At 47.3% G+C, this 21159-nt stretch overlaps 1 protein-coding gene across 1 annotated transcript in view; it reads left to right on the top strand.

The window, feature by feature from the left end:
- LOC137431637 (breast cancer metastasis-suppressor 1-like protein) overlaps positions 1 to 21159 on the top strand; it is a 110056-nt gene that overhangs the window by 25936 nt on the left and 62961 nt on the right. Inside the window, exon 4 of the mRNA XM_068123185.2 lies at positions 16705 to 16784. Within this exon, the coding sequence (XP_067979286.2) occupies positions 16705 to 16784 (80 nt within the window). The remainder of the gene's footprint in view (positions 1 to 16704; positions 16785 to 21159) is intronic.

Genomic DNA, 21159 nt, shown 5'->3' with positions numbered 1-21159 from the left:
GGATACCTTAATGGCGGTTCACCACTGATGGTATGAAATCGAAAAGTGACTGGTATATAACCGAAAGGTTTTCAGAGTCATAAGTGTATGCAGTGACTCACTGCGTTGCCCTGATGAGCCCCAAAAAGGGCGAAACCAGGTCGGTAACTGTGAGTTTTACATACACTTATGACAGTATCTGAACTAAGATCAAAATTCTGCTCTGTCAGAGGGTTCTCTTGAGAGCTTGACAGGCAGAGCGTATGTACATGGCAGTGACGTCATTACTTGCGCTCATTGAAAGCTGGAGAACTGCACATATATTTGGATATATATATATACTAGCAGAGGTACCCGGCTTTGCACGGGAGTGGGAGGAGGAGGGGAGGGGGAAGAGGAGGGGAGGGGAACGGGGGGGGGGGAGGGGGAGGGGAAGCGGGGGGAGGAGGAGGGGAGGGGGAAGAGGAGGGTGGGGAATGGGGGGGAGGGGGAAGGGGGGGAGGGGGGGAGGGGAAGGGGGGAGGGAAGGGTGTGGGGGTGCCCAGGGGAAGAAGGGCCCCTCCCCTCCCCCCTCCCCCCCTTTCCCCTCCCCCCCTCCCCTCCCCCTTCCCCCCTCCCCCTCCCCCCTTCCCCCTCCCCTCTTCCCCCTCCCCCCCTCCCCCCTCCCATCCCCTTCCCCCTCGTTCCCCTCCCCTTCTCTTCCCCCTCCCCTCCTCCTCCCCCTTCACACCAGGGGGGTTGACTCAGCCTGTCATCCCACCGAGGTCGGAAGTCGGAACTCATTGTCGTCAAATAAATGTAGCCTGTATGTTTCACTCTTTGTCACATGCCGTTGGTCCCATGTCAATCGGATGAAGTTGAAAAATTAACGTTACGAAGGTTCTCTGGGACGTACTGATTCCGAATAATGAAGTTGAAAAATTAACGTTCCGAAATACGCTAATTACGCTAACAGAAGCGCTGGAGGGAGCACTGCGCTCCCTCCCTTAGATTCCCTCCCTCTTCTGCTAGCGCTAATTACGCGTAACACACTAATTTAAAACCCGAAGTTTTTTTAATTTTAAGGTGTGCTGTAGTCAGAAGCGCTAGAAGCGCTGCGCTCCCTCCCTTCGAATACCTCTCTCTTCTGCTAGTGCTAATAATACGCTAATTTTAAAACCCGAAATTTTTTAAATGTTTATGTCTCCGTGACATTCCTGGGACCATCCCGAGTCGAACAGTACTTTCCGCTCGCAAATCCGTCCACGGGTTCTCGAGATCTTAGAGATCGTAGATACATCAGGATACAGACACAGAGGCCAACTCTACTTTATATATATATATATATATATATATATATATATATATATATATATATATATATATATATATATATATATACACGTATGTATGTATGTATGTATGTGTATGTATATATATATATATATGTATATATATATGTCGGATTGGGACTTAGGACTTGGGACTCAGAAGAACTCAGAAGAAAGGAGCAACGGATATATTTATTGGAACTCGAGTACTCAAGCTTGAGGACAGCAAAGTTGCATTGAAACTCACAAGGAATGACCAACAGTACAACAAGATGCTCTGAAATAATTCAATTAACATTGCTTTATATAAAGGAAAGTCAGGGGTGGAGTTAGCTCACAAGACACAGAGACAGAATGGGCTCATTGGGTCCCCCACCATAGTCCCATCCTGTTGTTCAGTTAATTAAAGGAAGTTCATCCAAGGCCAGTCATGGGTTAGCTTCTGATAAGGAGATGGTCAGCATTATGTGACAACATGTTTACAACTTTCTGTATAGCAGCTGGCTTGGGAAAGTACAAAGGGGAGTGGACACTCGTAAAACTGTCAACTTGCAAGATAATGGCAAAATCAGGAAAAAGGCAAAGAGAGATAAGAGTTGCCTCCAAGGCTTGGAAAGGGGAACTAGAGATTGTGCCCACGCAGGCCAGAGCACACAGGCAGAGAACTCCTTATTAGGATATTACACATCCTCAATGCAGTAGAAAGAACTCAGTATCATAAAAGAGTACAGTAGCAAGTCAAAACAAAACATATAATTGGTTATACTTGGTAATTGGTAAAGCAGCAAGGATATACAAAGGGGGAGGGGCATTACAGCTCCCTACATACCGCCCTTTTGGATCTAAGATACAAAGTTATCTACGAGCCAATCAAAGGCCTTTATTTCAAACAAAAACAGAAAAATCATTCAACATATCACGCGAAGGCAGCCCCGTAAGAATGTCCCGTACCAAAGCACCACACAAACTCAGTAGGATGATTCGCGTCTGTATGTGAGTATGCAATGTAAGGCCGTAAAAGCAGAGTGATCAAATGGCACACAAAATCCACCAAAAGAGGTGGGAGAGAGAGAGAGTGTAACTAAACGTAACGTACCACACGAATGCAGCCCAGTGAGCATGTCCCGTACCCAGTACCGCACAACGAACCCAGCAGGCTGATCCGCGGGTGTGTGGGTGCAAGTGGGTGTAAGTGGATGTATGATGTAAGTCGGGTGTAGATGGGTGTATGAGGTGAGACCGTAGAGACATGAAGATCGAATAGCGCGCCAAATCCACAACGAAGACCTCTGGTTCCACCGGGGTCCACACCCAGGAAGATCTCCGACCCACCCTTGGTCCACAGAGGTGCAGCCGGACTCCTCCCCAACTGGAGCTCGCCCAGGCTTCCCCAAGTGAAATCCTTGTCGATCTTCAGCGCTCAATCGATATTCATGTTCATGAGGTCTCTTACGTGCTGGTGATCTGGGGAAGACACAACATCGTCAGTATCAGGTGGCTCAAACCTATGGCCATGAAATAAAGCATAACGATCCAAAGGTGGGAGAGAAACTTCCTTTGGGTCAAAGTCGAGATCGTCCGAGGCGATGCTGCTTGCTTCGCTGTTATTCAAGGGCGAATCTCCAAAACAATCAGACTCGGAACTCAGAGTATTTTCACGATCGAGTTCCTCTCCATCCGGGCTTGGGTTCACAGCTGGGTCCAAATCCCGAACTGGGTCAGTGGCGTTTGACTCACTGTGGGCTTGTGAGACATAAAGGTGAGCTCGTGAAACATGGAGAGGCAGAGCCTGCATTGAAACATAAACATCAGCCGGGGACCCTCGCAAGTGGCCCACATCATCATTGGTAACATCATCAGTAACATTATTTTCAGGTGGCGTAGGCCTGCGGAGTGGACGGCCCATAGTCATAGCCACGGCATGGCATATCGTGAAGAAACGAGAGGAATCCTTCAGGAAATCGTCGATTTCTTCTTCCGACGTGTCGGGGCCCAGTTTAAACGGCCTCCTGGTAGCCTGAAATGCTTCGAGGTCCGCATAAGTGTACTCGACGTCATTATCGGTAATATCAACAATGGAAGAACAATCTTCGGAAGCGGAGATCTCATTGTCGCGGCCCAGTGGCTCGTCCGGGTCGTCGTTCCAGGATCCGCGATCTGCAGTCACGTCGACGGCCAGTGTGTCCTCTGGACCCACGGTCAGCTTTTCAAGCATCACCATGGCCCTTTCTGTTGTCGTCTTCAGTGTCCATCCTGTGGAAAACTTCCTCACACACGCAAGGACTAAAGCCTTGATTATTACACAACAAACCACGATTCCAAGGACTATTGCCAAGGCGGTTAGTACCCACTTTACAATTGTGCCTGTCCACCCCTTGAACCAGTCGGTAAGCCACTGGTGGGAGGCTTCCCGATCCAATCGATCCCTTGTCAATGAGTGAGCGCTTTCCCTTAACGTTATAATAGCAGCACTGACACCCTGTGAGGGGTCAGGAATAAAAGTGCAACATTTACCCTCAATTATCCCACATACTCCTCCTCGTTCTGCCAATAGCATATCTAATGCAACCCTATTTTGCATAACCATTGTACGCAGATGGACAACTGTGTCCAACATTTCGTCGTGTGCTGTAGCGGTGGCGTTGGCCACAGTTTCTAAGATTAACGCAATTTTGTCAATGCGGTAACTGTTCATGACCGTCCCAGCCCATGGGAAGAAGAAGCTAACGGCTTTCTCCCAATCAGCGCCGTGTAAAGTAGTGGTGTCGTCGTCGTGCCAATAGGTGCTTCGTTGTGTCCTTATGAGTGCGGTGGTATTATGCAAGTGCTGTCGCATTTCCATCTCTGGGAAAACTGATCCTAAATAGCAAATTCCTCCCCAATTATCAGGTAAATACGGGTAAGCTTTATTCCCGCATACAAACATGGTCCCGTGCGGGGCCACTAAATGGGTGGTCATGCAAGTGAGAAGACCTGGGATAGTGTTTGTCCCGTTTTCCCCTTTCCATGCCAACTGGAGGTGTGTGAGGTTATGCAAGGGCGAGCTTGTAACGTTCACTAGGAGCGTGTGTTTCCCTTTTCTCGGGTCCGCGGGAAGGGTATCTCTACACACGGATTTGCCTACCATTACTTGGCCCTTTCCTTCTAAGCAGAGGGCCCCCCATGCCGGCTTGACCCAAACCGGCGCCGGACGTTCCTCAAAGTGTCGGGACAGGATGGGAGGGGAGTACTGGAAAACTCGTTTACACGCGGTTTCATCAGAACCTTGGCTTGTCAGAGTTGTACTAATGCATTTGGTATCTAGTGGCTTCGAGCACAAATCATTGAGTGATAGGGGTAACACTACCATTGGTATGCCTGCTGTGCTGGTGCGGGGAAGGTGCATACACATCCAACACTGTGTCCTATTCTGTACTGTGGCCATATGCCGTGCGACCTTCCAGTATGTGTTCTCCTCTGGCTTCCTTCTTACTTCCTGGGCAGGAGGGGGTTTAATGACGTAGGCGGCACAACTAGGCCGGAATTGGTGTTGGGTCTCTCCCCTCTTTTTGTTCCTTCTAATCAGCGTGCGCGGGGGCCATATTCCACATTCAAGTATTATCGTGGTGTGTGGGCCGACGAGGGCATGCGACAGTAGGAGAGTAGTATTGTCGATGCCCGTGCCCCATTGATATCCTGCGGCGGCGTGACTATTCACGGTCCCAGTAAACCTTCCATTTTCCACCTGTCTAACTTTAGTTAAGACTATGCGTGGGGTTGTCATGCGTGCCTGTGGTGTCCCATTGTGTACCACCATGGCTTCCATCCATCTTACAGATAACCACTTGAAATGTGTCTCCAACTCACAGCAATGTACTACTATCCCCTGTCCCCGGGGAGCCGTTATGTATTTGACGGAGTAAAGTTTAAATAACGTGTAGTTGTCGTGTCCTGGGTATTTGGGGAGATCCTCTCTCAGTGGGTTAAACTGCAGAAGCCTATCCTTGGCGGGGTTTGTTAGGCAGCTGCCCAGAATTCCCATCATCATGACCGTCATCGCCGCCCTTAGGAGACTGTGGTGCCCTAGACGGTGCATTGTCTTCAGCGGTGTGAGGTGTGGTGTCTGCAGCAATGTGAGGTGCGGTGTCTTGTGTGGCTTGTGGTGCGGGGAAGGACAACTTACAATGGGTGGCGTGGATCCACGAAGGTTTACCCTCGCAGAAGACTGCCGTCGGTGTGACCAGTAGCACCTGGAATGGTCCCTTCCACCGTGGCTCCAAAGCAGCCTTGCGGGTGAAGTGCTTCACGAGCACCCAGTCGCCGGCCTGAAAGTTGTGGATGGCGTGGCCTATTGGTTCAGGCAGCGCCTCTCGTACTCGAGCATGGATGCTGCGTGCCACATTCGACAAGCCTATGCAAAATCTCAAAAGCATGTCATCCATTACTGGCAAAGCAAGGGTGGACATGTCTGTTGGTGCTGAAACGGGCAAGCTCATAGGTCGTCCCATTAATATTTCGTGGGGGGAAAGGCCCGTAGTGCGACCCGGGGTGGAACGAATGCTCATCAATGCAAGCGGAAGAGCCTCTGGCCACCTCAAGCCTGTGTCTGCGCAAAGTTTCGCTAGTTTATTCTTTAAAGTCTTGTTCGTTCGTTCCACAAGTCCTGAGGACTGTGGGTGGTAGACGCAATGGAAGGATTGTTTAACGCCCAACGCCTTCAGGATGCCCTTAACCACCTGCGCCGTGAAATGGCCTCCTTGATCTGACGAAATTATCTGGGGAATGCCAAATCTGCACATAAAATCCCGCACGAGGCGCTTCACTACTGTCGGAGCATCGGATTTGACGCATGGGTATGCTTCGACCCATTTGGTGAACGTATCTACGATTACCAACACATAGCGAAACGACAAGCTTGGTTCCAATTCTGTAAAATCGAACTCAATAGTTGCGAACGGCCCACTTGGCGGGGGCCGTCCCCCATCATGTGCATGTCTCGGTGGCGCCCCTCTATTGTGTTGCTGGCAGACCACACACGATCGGCACACTTCGGATACAATCCGTGACAGTCCTGGCGCTGCCCAAGTGTAGTCTATCTGTCCCCTCACCCCCCTCTGGCACACATGACCATTCTGATGAGCCATGCGTGCCAGCCAAGGCAGTAAAGCCTGGGGTGCTATAGGTTTTTCATCAAGGGTCCACATTTCCCCTGGCCCAGGGCGTATCGCTCCTCGTTTGAGCCAGACCTCGTGTTCGGCCGTCGGTGCAGCATTTTGCAAATTTATGATATCGTCCTTAGTTGGTGTGGCGGGTGGTCCCGCAGTCGGTATGTCAGCAATCTGTGCGGCTGTCTTCTGTGCTCGTGTCACCATCGGCATGTTGCGTTCTATCTGTTGGTTGGCGGCCTTTCCTGCCGCCTCGTCCGCCCTTGCGTTGCCCCGGGCAACGTCAGTGTCCGCCCTTTGGTGGCCACGACACTTAATTACCGCGATAGCGCGGGGAAGTAAAATGCTTCGGAGGAGCCCTTCTACCAGCGCGCCGTTCTTTATCACTGAACCGGCAGATGTGAGAAAACCTCTCATCTTCCAGATGGCTCCTTTATCGTGGACTACGCCGTGAGCGTAGGCCGAATCTGTGTAAATGTTGACGGCAAGGCCTTCCGCCAAGCTGCACGCTCTGGTCAAGGCGCACAGCTCCGCCTGCTGTGCGGAAAATGTAGGTGGAAGACGCCCGCTCTCTACCGTTTCGCTATCCGAGCACACGGCGTACCCGGACAACAGAGACCCGTCCCATGCGCGCCTAGCTGATCCATCGACATAATATATACAGTCGGGGTATTCTAAGGGATTGTCCTTTAAATCCGATCGCACCGTGGAGACTAGCTGCACAACGTCGGAGCACACATGAGGTTCGCCCTCCTCAGGAGTGGGCATCAGTGAGGCTGGGTTGAGCGTCGTGCAACGTTCGATCGTGATGTTGGCTGCAGTGATCAGTGCGGATTCGTATTGCATTAATCTAGTGTTAGACAAATGCTGTGTGCTTCGCTGTAACAACAGCGAAGTGACACAATGCGGTACTCGTAGCGTTACTGGGTGTCCCATAACAATGTCCGCTGTTCTTTCTACTGCGTACCTGGCCGCTGCCACGGCTTGCAAGCACACCGGAAACCCTTGTTCGACCGGGTCTAACTTTTTACTAAAGTAGGCTACCGGCCGCTCCTTATCCCCATGGGTCTGTGTCAAAACTGACTGGGCGAAACCTCCCACGGCGTGAGTGTAAAGGGTAAATGGTTTCGCATAATCCGGGAGTCCTAATGACGGTGCCGTAACCAGCGCCTGTTTCAGCCCGTCAAAACATCGCCTCAATTCATCCGTCCATATCAATAGGTCCGGGGCATTTGATTTGGTCGCCTCGTACAGTGGTTTAGCCAGCAGCGCAAAATCAAGTATCCAAGTGCGGCAATATCCCGTCATACCTAGGAAGCGCAGCATTTGTCGTTGCCAGCGAGGGCGAGGCAGCTCCATGATAGCGGTCACCCGTCCAGCATCCAATTCTCGTTTTCCATGCGAAATGGCGTGTCCCAAGTAAGTTACAACCTGCCGCACAAACTGAAGTTTTGGTCTGCCTACTTTGTGGCCTTTGGCCGCCAAGGCCTTTAATAGGGCCAAAGAATCCATTTCGCACGCCTCCTTTGAAGGGGAGCAAATCAACAAATCGTCAACGTATTGCAGCAACACTGACCCTCCCTTCAATTCCACATCCGCCAGGTCGCGGTGCAGCGCCCGGGAAAACAGAGTGGGGCTATCTGAAAACCCCTGAGGTAGTACTGTCCAAGTATACTGGCGCCCCCTATGGGTGAAAGCGAATAAGTATTGTGACTCAGGCGCGATGGGCACAGAGAAAAACGCAGAACAAAGGTCGATAACCGTGAAGTATGTTGCGTCCGGTGGAATTGACATCATGAGGGTTTCTCCGTTTGGAACTAGTGGGTGTATGCCCTGTATCACCTTGTTCACCTCCCTTAAATCCTGTACAAACCTCCATTTGTCCTTTGACGGCTTTTTAACTGGCAAAATTGGTGTATTACATGGGCTGTTAGTTTCCACGATAATCTTCTGTTCCACTAGGGATTGAATCACTGGTGCTATGCCTACGTCGGCCTCAGGTCGTAGCTTATACTGTTTTACATTTGGCAAGCGCATCCCCGGCTGCACTGCTATCACTAGAGGTTCGGCGTCTCGCATCCGTCCAACCTCACCGTCGCTTTTGGGCCATAAATTGTCTGGCACCTCCGCTAGGAGGTAATCTGACTCACCCGGGTCCGTCAGCACTGCCCTCATGGCATAGGTGCCCTTAGGAGGCAACTCTGTTGCTTCGAACGTTCCATCCCTCCGTTGTGTCTTGAAGTCAATTGAGAACCCTTCGCCATTTTGGAGCCGTTTCAAAGTCCAACGGCCCTTCTTACTCCGATAACCTTGTAGGGGAACTTCACGTAACCTCCCTACCATCCAACCTACACTTTCCGGCGGCCACCCCTTGGCAGTAGTGAGGGTAACATGGGCGGCCGCTCCTTCGGGGTATCGGGTCAATGCACGCTGACTCGAGGTTAGGACTGCCTCGATTCCTATTCCCTCGCGGCCGATCCACATCCGTGACAAGTGTAGAGGCGTGCGCTCGCCCAGCTTTTCCTTAACCTTTTCTCGATAATTCTCGTCGTCGCCCGTTGCATCATAGTACGCAGTGCAATGGGGTGGACTATCCTTTAAGGTTTTTATCGAAATTTCGTGCAGTTGTAGCCAATCTCGCAGAACTGCGTTGTCCAAACACACATTATCTATGATATGCGTCCAGGTAGCCAGAGCCCCTTCATCCATGCGCCACCAATACACGGTGGGGCCGGGCCGAGACAATGCCGTCATTACCAAGTCGCGTTTAGATTCCGCGACGTCTACGAAAACTCCCTCCTCGGTACATGAGATCTGACAGCCCAAACGGCACAATAAATCCCGTCCCAGCAAATTCGTCGGGGCGGTAGTGGTCATCAAAAAAGCATGTTTAGCCTCCAGCGGGCCGCATGTTACTCGCACTTCCTCCGAAATAGGAAGCGCTTGGGGTAAACCCAAAACACCCAGTATTTGAACGTTCCTGGCCGTAGGGCGCAAAGAGGGCAATTGCCCCTTGTTAATTGTGCTGCGAGTCGCGCCCGTATCTACGAGAAATTCTAATTGTCTTCCCTCCACGTCCAACATCATGGTTGGTTCCTCTGCCGGTGTCATGGTCAAGAGAGGACACTCCTTGGGCGACTCGCCAGCGTCCCGTCAATAGGCCCCTCTATTGTATTGGGGCTGAAACCCCTTACGAGCCTTTGGGCAATCACGTATCCAGTGTCCCATCTGCTTGCAATAATGGCACGGTTCCTGCGGAACCGGTGGTGCGGAGGGCATAGGTCGTCCCTCTACAGCGCCCCTTCCGCCCTGCCGGCGTTCTGGCGGCCCCCAATGTGACTGGTTCACTGGTTGCCACTGCGGCGGACCCCGAGGCGGGGCCCAGTTCCCCCTTGGTCCGTTCTGCATCCCACTATTGGGGGGTGGTCCGGGGTTTTGGAGAAGGGGTCTTGGTGGATACCAATTTTGGGGAGGGGGCCCTTGCACAGTCCAAGTTTGAGGGTTTTGAGGAGGAGGGGGAAGAGGGGGTGGTATTGTCCATTGTTGTTTCACCTCGTTCATATTAATTAGTCCAAAATCTTCCTCAGTACAACCGTCGCAGTTCTCATTTTCGTTGTGGATCCACTCTCCGTTGGGGAATTGGCCCTTATAGAAAAGAGGATAACAACTCCTCCTATGTTCCTCTGGACCTCGAACAGGTCCCCACTTCTGGCACTGTTCGTGTATGTAGTTCTGACTCTGATCCCCCTTTTTATTCTGATTAAATTGAGCCCGTTTCTCTTGGACAAACATTTGCAATATTTCCTCCTTAATATCCTTCTTCTCCTCTAGGGAGGAGCCCGGGCATTGTTCCAGTTTGTCGCATAATTCGTTGGTTGTCATTCCCTTCCAGCCGAAGAGGACGGTCTGTACCTGTTTCTTTAACACCGGCCGAAGCCCCTCGATTAGATATTGATTTACCAATGGTTGGGGTAGCCCTCCCAGCTGCATCGGACCCAGTCCTCCCCAGCGCGCAATGGCCTTTTCCAACCTTTCTCGGTACTCTCCAATTGGTTCTCCTGCCTTTTGTTTTATGGCCCCGATCTTTCCCCAATCCGGACCTCCTGCTGGCAACAGCGCCTGCTCAATAGAATCTAGCAGCAGGACCTTTAGAGCATCCCATTGCGCTTGTGTTAACGGGGGGTTTGCACCAGCCCTTGGGTCTGCCACCGGCCAGTGTGCTCTTTGTCTAGCCCTTTCCCATACCTTGGGTGGGAGCACAGACACTCCCATATGGGTTATGTCTCGATAGTCGCACTCGCCATCCAAAACCCAATTCGACATGGTCGGCACTATCTGCCGTGGATCCTCAATAAGCAAATGTTGAATCCTTGCCCGCATTACAGTTAAAGAGGATTCTTTCCATGGTACTCTTTCCCAAACCCCATGACCTGCTGCGTCAACCCCGATAACTTGTACAGGGCACAATGTTTTCCTTTCCTCTATTTCCTGACATTCCGATGGGGTAGTTTGTGAGGTCCTTTTCCCCTTACAACCTACCAGTGAGGGGTATAACCCATCCGGTCCTATCGGTGGCGGGAACCCTGCGATGTCGGTCCCGTCATCTATTCCGTTAGCCCCGAGTTGTGCAAACGGCCTTCCCTGGCTCGGGTGGTTCTGGGGTATCTGGGGCGCGATGGTAGCGGGGTTATAGGGAGGTGGTAGCGGGGGCGCAGAAAGGATAGGTGGTGCCTGAAACCCCGGGACAGAGCTTAGGACTGGGGCTGGGGAGGGTAGATTGGTCACTACCTCCCCTCTCGCGGGGTCTGGGTTTTCAACGAGCGGCATCAGTCGCGCGTTGGCCTGCCTCTCTATTTCCTTAAGCGCTTCATCCTGCTCTTTATTCGCCTGTTTCCTCAGACCCTTGAGTTTTGTTACCTCACCGGCCAAGCTGGCCTGTTTCGACTTTGCGTGTCGCTTCATCGCTTCTTCCTTCCACCAGCCAAAGACTTTCCAATAGTCAGGCGGAAAGTGTTTCGTGGCCTGTTCGAACTTTTCTAATGTCTCATACAATACGTCCAATTTTTCCAGCGCAAAAGACCCTCCTTCGGGCCACGGTTCTCCTAAATCCTTCGTCAATGCAACCCATGACTTCCCTGGTCTCACAGCAGCATAGCCATACCTCTTAAACATAAAAAATGCTGGGGTATGTCTAAGCGGTTCACCTGCCTTTACTATCTTATTACCCATACTGTTACCCATCCTAGGAAAATTTAGTTTACCGACGTAGCCTTGTACTCGTGAGGTTCGTCCGCCTCGCGTTCTACCTAACTCTGAAAGGCTCGTAGCCTTGTGTACCCGTGAGGTTCGCCCGCCTCGCGAAGTACGGCCTTCTAACCTACTCTCCTGAGAGGCTCGCCCGCCTACACAGCCGTCTATCCTACCCTTACTGCACTTTCCTGGCGTCCTACGCCCGTATAATAGTTCTGATCTTACTTAAAATCCCAACGTCTCCCGGGTAGGCCTCGGATCGGGACGCCGCCCTTATCCTTACCCTCACAACCCAGAGATCTATTACCCCTTAACCTCAGGCGCCCAACGTGGGGCACTTCTCCTTACGTAACGTTACCCTAACGAGTCCATAAACAATCAGTTGCTCCAGGACCCAAGCGGTCCGTAATTAAATTTAGGTTCGTGGAACAGGTATGAGCAGGGAACGGAACGTACGGCGACCGAGCAAGAGAGAGTGGGTTACAATTTGGACTGACCCCCGGGCTAAAAAGGAAAAAACAAAAGAAAACCACAGCTCACCTGACCCGGATCAATTGCCAGCTGGTCTCTCACCACTCCCTTGCCTGGGACCGCGTCCCGGACTGCCCAGACTGATCCCACCGCTGCCACCAGTTGTCGGATTGGGACTTAGGACTTGGGACTCAGAAGAACTCAGAAGAAAGGAGCAACGGATATATTTATTGGAACTCGAGTACTCAAGCTTGAGGACAGCAAAGTTGCATTGAAACTCACAAGGAATGACCAACAGTACAACAAGATGCTCTGAAATAATTCAATTAACATTGCTTTATATAAAGGAAAGTCAGGGGTGGAGTTAGCTCACAAGACACAGAGACAGAATGGGCTCATTGGGTCCCCCACCATAGTCCCATCCTGTTGTTCAGTTAATTAAAGGAAGTTCATCCAAGGCCAGTCATGGGTTAGCTTCTGATAAGGAGATGGTCAGCATTATGTGACAACATGTTTACAACTTTCTGTATAGCAGCTGGCTTGGGAAAGTACAAAGGGGAGTGGACACTCGTAAAACTGTCAACTTGCAAGATAATGGCAAAATCAGGAAAAAGGCAAAGAGAGATAAGAGTTGCCTCCAAGGCTTGGAAAGGGGAACTAGAGATTGTGCCCACGCAGGCCAGAGCACACAGGCAGAGAACTCCTTATTAGGATATTACACATCCTCAATGCAGTAGAAAGAACTCAGTATCATAAAAGAGTACAGTAGCAAGTCAAAACAAAACATATAATTGGTTATACTTGGTAATTGGTAAAGCAGCAAGGATATACAAAGGGGGAGGGGCATTACAGCTCCCTACATATATATATATATATATATATGTATATATATATATATATATATATATATAGATATATACACATACATACATACATACATACATACATACATACAGTCACGTGAAAAAGTAAGTACACCCCATGTAAAGTTTTGACTTTTTCAACATATAGTTATTTGATCTTCATTTCAACAATATTGATAGATAAAGGTGATATAATATAACAAATATCATGAAACATTTACATTTTGGAGTCCATTGTATAATTTAAATAAACATAAATGCAAATTTCGCATGTGGAAAAAGTAAGTACACCCCTACATTTATCACTACTTGAAATACCTAAAATTAGAATCAGGTGCACCAGCTCAGGTGCAAATGCTTAGAACATCGTTAGAGAGGATCTTGGAGGAACCTGTCTTATTTAAACCTCAGACATTTAGTTTGGTTTGCTCTTTGTTGATGAAGTGTGCGGTGTCACCATGCCTAGATCAAAAGAGCTCGCTGAGGCCTTCAGAAAGAAGGTTATAGATGCCGACGAGTCTGGGAATGGATTTACAAAGATCTCCAAACAATTTGAAATCAATCATTCGACTGTCCGGAAGATCATCTACAAGTGGAGAAGATTCCAAACAACTGCCAACTTGTTCAGACCAGGCCGCCCCAGCAAGTTCAGCCGGAGAGCAGACCGCAAGATGGTGAAAAAAGTCTCGAAGAACCCCAGAATGTCATCACGGGACCTACAGGTAGCTCTTGCCACTGTTGATGTCAAAGTGCATGAGTCTACCATTAGAAAGAGGCTGCACAAATTTGATCTACATGAGAGGTGTGCCAGGAGGAAACCTTTGCTGTCCAGAAAGAACATCAGGGCAAGACTAAAGTTTGTCAATGAACACCTTGGTAAAGACCAGCACTTCTGGAACAATGTGCTCTGGACAGATGAATCAAATGTAGAGCTATTTGGCCACAGTACCAGAAGACATGTGTGGCAAAAACCAAAGACAGCATTTGACCACAATAACCTGATACCAACTGTAAAGCATGGTGGTGGAAATATTATGGTTTGCGGCAGCTTTGCTGCATCAGGGCCTGGGCAGCTCACCATCATAGAATCCACCATGAATTCTTCATTGCACCAGAGGGTGCTTGAGGATAATGTGAGGCCATCTGTCGGAAAGTTGAAGCTCAACCGAATGTGGACCTTGCAACATGACAATGACCCTAAACATACCAGTAAATCCACCAAGGAATGGCTGAAAAGAAAGAAATGGAGGGTTCTGGAATGGCCATGTGAAAGCCCGGATGTAAATCCCATCGAGATGATGTGGGGGGATTTGAAACGAGCTGTGCATGCAAGAAACCCCTCAAACATCACACAGCTGAAAGAATTCTGCATGGAGGAGTGGGCAAAAATTTCTCCCAGTCGATGTCAGAGACTAAAAAAAACAAAAAAAACCACCTTTAGAGGCCATTTTTCCCCGCAAAGCGGGGGTTGGCCTTTTTCGGGAACCGTGGTTGTTGTTGTTTTTCGGTCCCCTATTTGAAGCAATGTTTTACGGCCGGATGCCCTTCCTGACGCCAACCCTTTTTGCCGCCTTTAACGACAAACAGGGAATTACCAGTGAGCTGGTACTCAATTAGCCGACCTCGGAAGGATGACAGGCTGAGTCAACCCCCCTGGCGTTAATTCAGCGATCGACCGGGATTCGAACCCAGGATCCTAGGATCCTAAGCCGGAACCCTAGCCGCTAGCCCAACACCAGGGATTCGATGACTGTCATGACCAGGGATTCGATGTCAGAGACTGGTAGACAGTTATAAGAAACACCTACTTGAGGTTGTTTCTGCCAAAGGGGGCAATGCCACCTATTGGAGCCAAGGGTGTACTTACTTTTTCCACATGCGAAATTAGCATTTATGTTTATTTAAATTATACAATGGACTCCAAAATGTAAATGTTTCATGACATTTGTTATATTATATCACCTTTATCTCTCAATATTGTTGAAATGAAGATCAAATAGCTGTATGTTGAAATATGTTGAAAAAGTCAAAACTTTACATGGGGTGTACCTACTTTTTCACGTGACTGTATGTCACATGACGTGACTGCCGTGACAGGCAGAGGCAGGCAGATGGATAAACCCGACTACTTTCATATATAGATTACTACCTGGAGTCGGGGATTGTGGAGGGGAGGGGGGTGGGGTCTCACAGTTTCCAAGTTTGGAGGGAAACATTGAGCCGAGAAAGAACCCAACACGCGGAAACGTGAGGTGGGAGGGGGCAGGAACGGGTGTCGTCGAGGCCACACACACAAACTTGACACAATGTAATTTTGAATTTAATTTAGTGATATCATTACCCGTGGTCATAAAAAAACAAATCGCACCCATGTCTGAAAGAAGTGGTTCAGTTTGACATTTTTAATATGAAATATGCAAAGCCTAGAAACGAATGAAACCCTTTAAAATTACCCTTTGGAACCCATAATAAATTTATAGAACCCTTTAGAATCCCTTGAGAATTACCCTTTAGAATCCTGTTGAATTACACTTTAGAACCCTTTAGAATTAAACACGGTGGGTTAGAAAGGTTTATTTTTCTTCATGTTGGATGGATGGATGGATGGATGGATGGATGGGGATGGATGGAAGGAAGGACCCAGCTCAATATTGAAGTGGTTTCACCGCTTCAAAAAAACATGTAGCCTATGTTCAACAGGAGATCCAATTTGGTCCATGTGTCAAGTTTGGTGGCAATTGGCCCAGTAGTTTGGGTGTGATTGGTGTTGCACAGACAGACACACAGAAAATGACTTGTAAGAAGATAAGGACATTGGTAGACAATTATTGATAAATGCTGTAGATGTGATTTTTAACTTGGGATCCCAGAATTATGAGCTACGAGGTCGAAAATTTCTTTTTTTTCTCCTGAGAGTATTTTCGGAGCCAAAAACACGACTTATCGTCCAACGACGTGGAAACCTCCACCGATGGGGAAAAATACGAGTGGCTGTAAACGACATTGAAAAGGACTGTGCTGAGTTTTGCTTCATGGTGAGGGTAAGAACGTTTTCACCTTTCCAGCAGGTACTCAGATGGGAATGTCAAACAGGTTTATTTATTTTTTACCGTGACGTACATTGTATATTTACATACTCCAGCTGACGTACATTGTACTATACTTCCACCATTCTTGGTAAGAAAGGTTGTTATACCATATGGAACTTCATATTAGCAATTAATTAATTGGCTTCATTTTATCTCCATGATGGCAAGATCAGGATTCACAACAATGGCGTTATTGACATTGTTCCTATTTGTAAGAAATGTCAGTAGGCTGTTGCAATCCTGACATGGACAATCATCAGTGCTGCTAGATATACAACATTACTGCAGCTATACGGTCGAACTGCAGTGTTGACCAACATTTTATGCTACAACACATGTAAAGATTTGTAGCGAAGCAACAGCAAGTTGTGAGACATGGTTTACAAACTTGGGATTAACAGCTATTGACTTCTAACAGTAAGGAGATTGGTGGTGAGAGAGCGGTGGAGAAGCTGTATTGTCAGAAAGCTATTCTACGCTGTCCCTGTCCCCTTTTTATTATTCCAGCCTCCTCCTTCTAAAATTGTGCTCTTTTTTTTGACTAAGTGCTTTCTCAAGTGTTTATTCACTTGTGATCAAGATGTTTAACTTTGTGCAGGTGTGTACCGTGGTCTCTGTCTTACGCTCGTTAAACACAATCGTGATTGTGAGGTGCAAGGTGCAACGCAGCATCTTGAGGTGAGCACGACTCGATCTATAATAAAAATAACAATATTTGTATTTATATCGTGCCCTTTTGTCTATGGATACAGGGCACTAAGATGAAGAGGGGAGTGGAAAACAGCTACACAGAAGGGTATCAATACGTTTTCAGGCACTTTTAAAAAGATTCAACTGTAGTTATATTACTCATTGAAATTGGGAGTTTGTTCCAAAGCCTCGAGGCAATATTGTTTGAAAGCGACTGTGGCCGGCCTTTTTTGTGTAATTTATGTACAACAAGGGAAGGAGCAGTTTTAGGACTAAGTGAGTAAGGTGGTCTCTACTGTGTAAAACATGAGATGCACAGTGCATTCAGAAAGTATTCAGACCCCTTCACTTTTTTCACATTTTGTTATGTTGCAGCCTTATGCTGAAATCGTTTAAATTCATTTTTTCCCTCATCCATCTGCACTCAATACCCCATAATGACAAAGAGAAAACGGGATTTTAGAAAGTTTTGCAAACTTATTAAAAAGAAAAAACTGAAATATCACAATGACATAAGTATTCATACTCTTTGCTATGACACTTGAAATTTAGCTCAGGTGCCTCCCATTTCTCTTGATCATCTTTGAGATGTTTCCACACCTTGATTGGAGTCCACCTGTGGTAAATTCAAATGATTGGACATGATTTGGAAAGGCACACACCTGTCTGTATAAGGTCTCACAGCTGACAGTGCATATCAGAGCAAAAACCAAGCCATGAGGTCGAAGGAACTGCCTGCAGAGCTCAGAGACAGGATTGTGTCGAGGCACAGATCTGGGGAAGCTTACAAAAAAAATCTCTGCTGCATTCAAGGTTCCCAAGAGCACAGTGGCCTCCATAATTCTTAAATGGAAGAAGTTTGGAACAACCAGGACTCTTCCTAGAGCTGGCCGCCCGGCCAAACTGAGCAATCGGGGGAGAAGGGCCTTGGTAAGAGAGGTGACCAAGAAACCCGATGGTCACTCTGGCTGAGCTCCAGAGATCCTGTGTGGAGATGGGAGAAACTTCCAGAAGGACAACCATCACTGCAACACTCCACCGATCTGGGCTTTATGGTGGAGTGGCCAGATGGAAGCCTCTCCTCAGTGAAAGACACATGAAAGCCCAAAGAATCATGTTTCTCACAGTCTGAGAGCCCTTTAGGTGCTTTTTTGCAAACTCCAAGCGGGCTTTCATGTGTCTTTCACTGAGGAGAGGCTTCCATCTGGCCACTCTACCATAAAGCCCAGATCGGTGGAGTGTTGCAGTGATGGTTGTCCTTCTGGAAGTTTCTCCCATCTCCACACAGGATCTCTGGAGCTCAGCCAGTGACCATCGGGTTCTTGGTCACCTCTCTTACCAAGGCCTTTCTCCCCCGATTGCTCAGTTTGGCCGGGCGGCCAGCTCTAGGAAGAGTCCTGGTTGTTCCAAACTTCTTCCATTTAAGAATTATGGAGGCCACTGTGCTCTTGGGAACCTTGAATGCAGCAGAGATTTTTTTGTAGGCTTCCCCAGATCTGTGCCTCGACACAATCCTGTCTCTGAGCTCTGCAGGCAGTTCCTTCGACCTCATGGCTTGGTTTTTGCTCTGATATGCACTGTCAGCTGTGAGACCTTATACAGACAGGTGTGTGCCTTTCCAAATCATGTCCAATCATTTGAATTTACCACAGGTGGACTCCAATCAAGGTGTGGAAACATCTCAAAGATGATCAAGAGAAATGGGAGGCACCTGAGCTAAATTTCAAGTGTCATAGCAAAGGGTCTGAATACTTATGTTAATGTGATATTTCAGTTTTTTCTTTTTAATAAATTTGCAAAGCTTTCTAAAATCCTGTTTTCTCTTTGTCATTATGGGGTATTGAGCGTAGATTGATGAGGGAAAAATGAATTTAAATGATTTCAGCATAAGGCTGCAACATAACAAAATGTGAAAAAAGTGAAGGGGTCTGAATACTTTCTGAATGCACTGTATGCTGGAAGAGAAGATTACAAGAACTTGAACATTTGAAGAATTATTCTGTATTGTAGTTTCTCTGCAAGAGGGAGGTGGGTGCCAGTGCAATTGGCTTAACATGGGAATTACAGTGCCTTCAGAAAGTATTCACACCCCTTGACTTTTTCACATTTTGTTGTGTTACAGCCTGAATTTAAAATGGATTCGGTTGCGATTTTTTTCATCACTGATCTGCACAAAATACCCCATAATGTCAATGTTTAATTTTTATTTATTTAATTTTTACAATATAATTAAAAATGAAGAGCTGAAATGTCTGGAGTCAATAAGTATTCAACCCCTTTGCTATGACACCCCAAATTGAGCTCAGGTGCATCCAATTTCCTTTGAGCATGCTTGAGATGTCTCTACAACTTGAATGGAGTCCACCTGTGGCTAATGCAATTGACTGGACATGATTTAGAAACTCACCTTTCCCACAGTTAACGGTGCATTTTCGAGCAGAAACTCTACTATGAAGTCCGTAGTACTCTAGATAGATTTGCGAGGCATAGATCTGGGAAAGGGTATAAAACAATTTCTAGTGTTGAAAGTTCCCAAGAGCACAGTGAGCTTCATTATTAGGAAATGGAAAGAATATGGAACTACCCAGACTCTTCCTAGAGCTGGCCGTCCGACCAAACTGAGCAACCGGGCAAGAAGGACCTTGGTCAAGGAGGTGATCAAGAACCCAATGACCACTGACAACTACAGAGTTCCTTGGCAGAGATGGGAGAACCTGCCGGAAGGACAACAGTCTCTGCAGCACTTCACAATCTTGGCTTTATGAGAGAGTGGCCAGATGGAAGCAATTCCTGAGAAATAGGCACCTGACAGCATGCCTGGAGTTTGCAAAAAGCCACGTGAAAGACTGAGAGCATCAGGCAAAATATTCTGTAGTCCGATGAGATGAAAATTGAACTCTTTGACCTGAAAGCAAAGCGCTATGTCTGGCGGAAACCGAGCACAGCTCATCACCCATCTAACACCATCCCAACAGTAAAGTATGGTGGTAGCAGCATCATGCTATGGAGATGCTTTTCAGCAGCAGGGACTGGGAGACTTGTAACGATAGAGGGACCAATTAATGGAGCCAGATACATGCAAATGCTTGAGGAGATCCTGCTTCAGAGTGCAAAAGAATCCCATTGAGAATCTGTGGAATCCCTTTGAGAAGCCCAAGAAGACTTGAAGATTGCTGTTCACTGACGCTCCACATCCAACTTGGCAGAACCTGAGCAAATCCACAAGGAAGAATGGGAGAAACTCTCCAAATCCAGATGTGCAAAGCTGATAGATATACCCAAGAAGACTCGAAGCTGCAATCACTGCCAAAGACGTTTCTATGAAGTGTTAACTCATGGGGTTGAATACTTGTGTGAATTTGATATTTCTTTATTTCATTTTAATTTTGTAACAATTTTCTAAAATAAAAAAATAAAAATCCACTTTGACATTATGGGGTATTTTGTGTAAATCAGTGGCAAAATAAATCTCTATTTAATCCGTTTTAAATTCAGGCTGTAATACAACAAAATGTGAAAAAGTCAAGGAGTGTCAATACTTTCTTAAGGCACTGTATACATTGGTCATGTGATAGTATTCGTGAATTGCAATATTGTTTCTTACATTTAATATCGTTATGAGCGATTGTAAGAAATGTTCTCAGTAATGATAAATTTATCATTCCATACATTGATAAAGTTAATGTGTTTCTGAAGGCACTGTACATTTAGGTTACTGAAAGATCAGGTGAGCACACTTGCTCTTCACTTCCTGTAATCAATACAAATCTTGGTTAGCTATTCCACCAAGTAAAGAACTACCATATAATCCAGCCCAGACAGGACGTGTGCATGAACATTATTATGACAAGTACCGCTATTCCTATACTTCCTGATGTGATTAAGATTATATATCTGCCAATTAAAAGAGTGACACAACTGTGTGACCTGATCAGACATGCTCATGTCATAAATTATAATCAAACCACTCCAAAATTTTGCTTAGTAGGGGAATGAGGGATTTCTTGATCGTCTAAGCTGAAAATGTGATTTCAAAGCTGTTTATAGTGGTTTGGTGAAGAATCTGAAGAATTCAGTTTTACCAGAAATCAGCTTCACCAGAATTTCAGCTTCAACTTATTATATATCAGCCATGCTTTAATGTTATCAAGACACTTAGAGAGACGAATGTGAGCTCAAGCAGCATCACCAGGTCTGGTCATGGTCAAATAATGTATATAACTGATTATCAACTGCATTTATATGATAGTGGATGGAGTGTTGACTGATGATTTTCCCAATACCACATATATAATAGGTGAACAGTTGTGGACCAATAACAGACCGTTGAGGAATTCCACATTTTAGGTGTTGGTCATCCGAG

The sequence above is a fragment of the Myxine glutinosa genome, chromosome 1 (genome assembly GCF_964187855.1).
Source record: "Myxine glutinosa chromosome 1, kmMyxGlut1.1, whole genome shotgun sequence".
Classification (NCBI taxonomy): Eukaryota; Metazoa; Chordata; class Myxini; order Myxiniformes; family Myxinidae; genus Myxine; species Myxine glutinosa.
The sequence above is the reverse complement of the archived record's forward strand: the minus strand, read 5'-3'. Positions and strand labels throughout refer to the sequence as shown.